At 32.7% G+C, this 5,348-nt stretch overlaps 1 protein-coding gene and 1 non-coding gene across 2 annotated transcripts; one reads left to right on the top strand and one right to left on the bottom strand.

Annotated features, from left to right (window-relative positions):
• Positions 1-1,323: 1,323 nt before the first annotated feature.
• On the top strand, positions 1,324-4,456 carry LOC107459812 (ras-related protein RABA1b). The gene is made up of 2 exons (XM_016078081.3): positions 1,324-1,671; positions 3,728-4,456. The coding sequence occupies exons 1-2, from the start codon at positions 1,451-1,453 to the stop codon at positions 4,158-4,160; spliced, it is 654 nt and encodes a 217-aa protein (XP_015933567.1). The 5' UTR covers positions 1,324-1,450; the 3' UTR covers positions 4,161-4,456.
• A 518-nt stretch (positions 4,457-4,974) lies between these two features.
• On the bottom strand, positions 4,975-5,047 carry TRNAE-CUC (transfer RNA glutamic acid (anticodon CUC)). The gene has a single exon. It is a non-coding gene; the product is annotated as a tRNA-Glu (tRNA).
• Between the last annotated feature and the right edge of the window lie 301 nt (positions 5,048-5,348).

A 5,348-nucleotide genomic window follows, 5' to 3' on the forward strand; every position in this document is an offset into this window, starting at 1 on the left:
GGGAAAGAGAGAGAGAAATTCGAAATGAAGGGGGGAGAGCGTTCGCGCAACTATTGCAGGTCACCAAAACGCAGTGTTTCACTAAATGGACTTACCGGCGGATTTTTCCAATGGTAAATCCGATCCTAAAGTACGGGCCTAATTTTTTTATTTTTTCTCTAATTATTACCCGCGAATTTACTGTCGAAAACGTAAATTCACCAGTAATAATTTAACTTGATGAATTCGATGTCTTTACCGTCGGTAAATCTGTCGTCACTCTGCGACGCTAAATCTACGGTACTCAACGTTGTTCTTGTAGTGTAATTTCCTGTGATTTCACCGGGTCTAGATCTAGGTAAGATTCTCAAAAATAAACTTAGTCATTATTTAGAGTCGGATTGGGTTCGGTCAAGGCAAACCAGGTTTCACTCGATTCGTGTGCACCCTAAATGAACTAAAAGAGGTATATATGTTTTAACGTAATTTCAATATTATGTTATGTTAATTATAAACTTATTATCCTAATAAAAAACATTATAAACTTATTATTTTGTTTTTAATTATATTTGTTGAATTAGAAAATAGATTAAAGAAATATAAATTAGAATTTATGGATAAATTTAAATTTAAGTATAGATATCAACTTCTTAGTAATAAGTATGTTTTTTTTCTTCCTTATAAATAAATATATCATATTTTTTTGACATAAAATTTATCAAGACTTAAACTTCACCCGATTTAAACTTGGTTAGTGTAGCCTAAAAATAATATGATTTTATCAAATTCAAGCCCGGATAAAAATCTCAAACCATGTACATCTTTACTATGACAAAACCTCATAACATTTGTGCTTGAAGGAAAGAACGCGAAGAGAGAGCTTGAGGAGGGAGAGAGCAAAGAGACCAAAGAAGATGAAGAGAATGCTTGTGAAATTTTTATCATTCTTAAATTTAAAATTTTAAAATGCATTAATACTTGAATATACTAAAAAATATTTAGTTAATTTCAATAATATTTCAACAATACAAATTTAACTATAAAATAATATTTAAAATGTAAAAACTATATTATAATTTTAATAAAAATATAAAAATTAATTATATAATTTAATCTATTTTTAATATATATTTTATATAAATAATTAATTTAATAACTAATTTTTCACGTGCATGTCATATGATTGTCAAATAATTTAGCACATTTATTCTTTAAAAAAAAAAGGTTTAGAACCAAATAGATATTTACCTTTTTTTTTATTTTTTTTGAAAGTAGAATTTAATACAGCGTTAAAATACTAAGATATAAGACGGGATTGATTTTCACTTGATTTTATTTATGGCGCTTTTTTAAGCGCTTTTCTTTTCACGCATCTCAGTTCTTCAGTTCCCACTGCTTTCACTCTCTCTCTCTCTCTCTCTCTTCACCCCCAACACCAACACCACTATCCTCCTACTTTATTCTCTCTTCAATGGCGGGTTATAGAGCCGACGACGACTACGACTACCTCTTCAAGGTGGTCCTGATCGGCGACTCCGGCGTCGGAAAGTCCAACCTCCTCTCGCGGTTCACCAAGAACGAGTTCAACCTTGAGTCCAAGTCCACCATTGGCGTCGAGTTCGCTACTCGCACCTTGAACGTCGATTCCAAAGTCATCAAGGCTCAGATCTGGGACACCGCCGGTCAAGAAAGGTTCCTCCCTTCTCTTCTTCTTCTTTCTCGTTTTGGCTTCTTTTTTTTTGTTCGGCGTTTTTTTTTCCTTTTTGTTTGGGTTCAATGGGAAGAGACGAATAGAAGATCGTGCTGACGTGGCAAATAGTTAGGTCGGTTACTTGGGTTCAGATTCGATCTAGATTGAAACAATTTGAATTTCTTTTGAAAATGGATCTGAGCCATGTTTGGTCGTACCATATTTTTTATTTTTGGGTAATTATTAAATTATTTATTACTTGAGATGATTTCAAAATTGAAATCAAGATAAGTTGGTATACACTTTTTACTATTATTTATTTATCTTTTGCTAAGCCGGTTGGCTGGATCGTGATCTTGTGTCAAATATTTGTTAATCTTAGAAAAAAATAAAAAATAAGTTTTTCAGTAATTCTGTTAGATTCAGTGTGTGGAGAGTTGGAATCGAAGAGTTATTTTATTTCTTTATTTATATTTTCGAAACTGGAATTGTTGTAAGGCGATCTAAAACATCCTTGTCTTACTCTTATGTCATTATTAACTTGTTAAAAAAAAGGGAACTAAGGCTACAGTAACGTGGTTTGTTTATTTAATTGAATTCAACTAACCGTTAAGTTAGTTCAGCAATTCAATTGATTATTATGAAATGCTAATTTTTTTAGTGTTAGGAAAGATGACATAGGCATGTCGTGGTTGAATCACGGTGTATTAGAAAAAAAGTGAAAATATTTTCTGTTAGACTCCGATAATTGTCTTGCTGACTAGATTTTGTTGCATTTGTTTCTTACAATGGCAAATGCACATGTCATACTTCTTTATAATGGAATTTTTCCTTCTTTAGAAAAGTTTGAATTGTTCTGCATCTGTGTAAATTTGATGGATTTTGCAAGGTGGAAGTATTTGTGAAGTTACTCGAATGTTCTTTGAGTAATGAGAGTAAAGAAATTAAGTGTGTGATTAAGTGTGTCAGTGTGTGTGCTCTAGAGTGAGAGCACACCTTAGGTACTGTTGTTATACGCTTAATATAGGAACTAGGAAGTTTTGGAGAAATGTAACTTCGGGTTTTTGCTTAGTGGTGTGGACTGAACCCGAACTTCTTGGTTCCATGGTTCTTCTAGGTGAGAATACAGGTATATTAGCAGCAAAACTCTTTGTGGAAGATGTTCTCAATCATGGCAGTCATATTCTAGATTCAAGGTATACCTTATCCAAGTCAGAGATTTGGTTGACCAGGTTGTTTAGATTTGATGCCCGATTTGTAAATAGATATTGTCACTAGGCTTAATCTTTGTTATGCGTTCTTTGTGGTGAATGATGGTCTAAATGAAGCATATGCGATCCATTTGATACAAATTGTCAAATGACATGTACCTTGAAGAGGTCAAAGTTTTGAGCACTCTCTTAGTTCACCTAATGTGAATTTGGAAAATTGTGTCGGGTAAAACTAAGCTGTTATTGAAATTTTACTTGCAGACATTCCTGGATAGTGTATCAGCGGGAAATATGATATTGCAACTGTAACTCTGAAATCGCATAGCTGTAAGAATGTGTTGCACACATCATCCGTATTTTGAACATGGCTCTTTGACTACTATTATTCATTTATTCTTACCCATATCACTTAAATAGTTAAATAATTAAATTAATAATTAAATTACTGTTATATACTGCTTATTAGTTATTACCTTCTTGTAAAAAAAGAGGTAATTAGAAAACCTTAATTGTGAGAGATACGTGTTAGAAGGGTATGATGGTCTGTACAATTTTTCAGAAGTAGAAATCCAGGATATGTTGCATTTGGACTCTAGTCTTTTGTTTAGAGCAATTGTGAAATGAGTTTCCAACTTAAAAATGTTGGGTGTGACATTGCTTCTTGGTTGCAATCTTGTTCATGTCTTATAGCCAATGACATGACTATGCTTATTTTGTCATTTGCCATCATAATTAATACAAGTTTGCATTATTGCATAAAAATAAATAATGGATTGTTATGGATAAATTGTATTTAATGAATATCCTAACTTTGCATGTTATTGATTTTCATTGTTTCTCTTTGCAGGTATCGCGCCATAACCAGCGCTTACTACCGTGGGGCTGTAGGTGCACTTCTTGTGTATGATGTCACCCGCCATGCAACATTCGAGAATGTTGACAGATGGCTTAAAGAATTGCGAAACCACACGGATGCCAACATAGTTGTGATGCTTGTCGGTAACAAATCAGATCTCCGCCACCTTGTAGCCGTGTCAACCGAAGACGGCAAGTCTTATGCCGAGAAGGAATCACTGTACTTCATGGAAACCTCAGCTCTGGAGGCCACCAATGTAGAGAATGCATTTGCCGAAGTTCTAACTCAAATCTACCGAATTGTGAGCAAGAAAGCGGTAGAGGCTGCAGAGAATGGAACTGCTGCCGTTCCCGCGAAAGGGGAGAAAATAGATCTTAAAAATGATGTTTCTGCATTGAAAAGAGTTGGTTGCTGCTCAAGCTAAGGTTGGAACAACATAATTCAATTGGTTCTTACCGGCTATATTGTACTTGTAATATTCTGAGATACAAATTTAGTAGCAAAAAAACAAAGAAAAGAATTTAATTTTTCATAGCATGTTAAACCTTTATGTGTAACCTTAAAATTAAAACCATGTTTTTTCATGTCCAGTAGGAGCTGCTGGTGAAGCAAATTGATTGCTGAGCAGCGTAGTCTTATTTATTGTAGTGTTATTGTTTTGAAATGTTTTCACTTGCAAAGGTTCAAGCTTGAGATTAATTCAGAGTTGGTTTGGATGCATATTTTTTCCTTTTAAGATTATTACCTATGAATAGTTATTTGTAAACATTTATGGATGTGTTTGAAAAATCGTTATCTTTTGACATGAGAACATCTTTAACAATCATTGTCCATTTTGTTTATTTTTCTTCTTTATTTTTGGACATTCATTTTCCACACACTTTTAAATGGAGGATAAATATTTATAGGAGACATTTTCCTTCCAAGTCCTTCTTTATTAAGAGTATTTTTTCTTTTGTAATTTACAATCAAGTTGTTTAAGAATTATATATTAACATATATACATTTTTCTTCCAACTCAAAATCAGTTACTTATAATGTTTCATTCTATTATTATTAGGTGAAGAATCAGATTCTGATTATGACAGATTTTTTCAATATTTTGTTAGTGATAATAATTTTAAAATAGTGATAAGGTACAGGGAAGATTATCTTTCGAAGAAATTTTAATGGAGTATAATGTATATAGTAGAAGAAAAGGTAAAGATCTGTAGAGAAGCGTAGATTAACAAAAAATATTCCGTTGCCGGGACTTGAACCCGGGTCTTTCGGGTGAGAGCCGAATATCCTGACCAACTAGACTACAACGGATTACAAGCATTGGTTATAAAGTATATTATTTATTCTATAAAACAATTTTAAAGGAACATTCTTCTGTGCAATGCATTCCTTCAACACCTGAAAGCTAAAGAAAGGGTACAAGAGAGGAAAGACTAACGAAACATTTTTCAATCAATTTATTTGTCATATCTGTGAACAAATTATATTTTTATCATGAAGTTTTTAATTTATTTGTACAACTTTCTTTTTGTGTAATATCAATAATTGACTCCCTTCCTTGGATATAGTTGGACCATTTTCATAAATGTCCTAACTCCTAACGTTCATCTTA

Source organism: Arachis duranensis, chromosome 7 (genome assembly GCF_000817695.3).
Source record: "Arachis duranensis cultivar V14167 chromosome 7, aradu.V14167.gnm2.J7QH, whole genome shotgun sequence".
Taxonomy (NCBI): Eukaryota; Viridiplantae; Streptophyta; class Magnoliopsida; order Fabales; family Fabaceae; genus Arachis; species Arachis duranensis.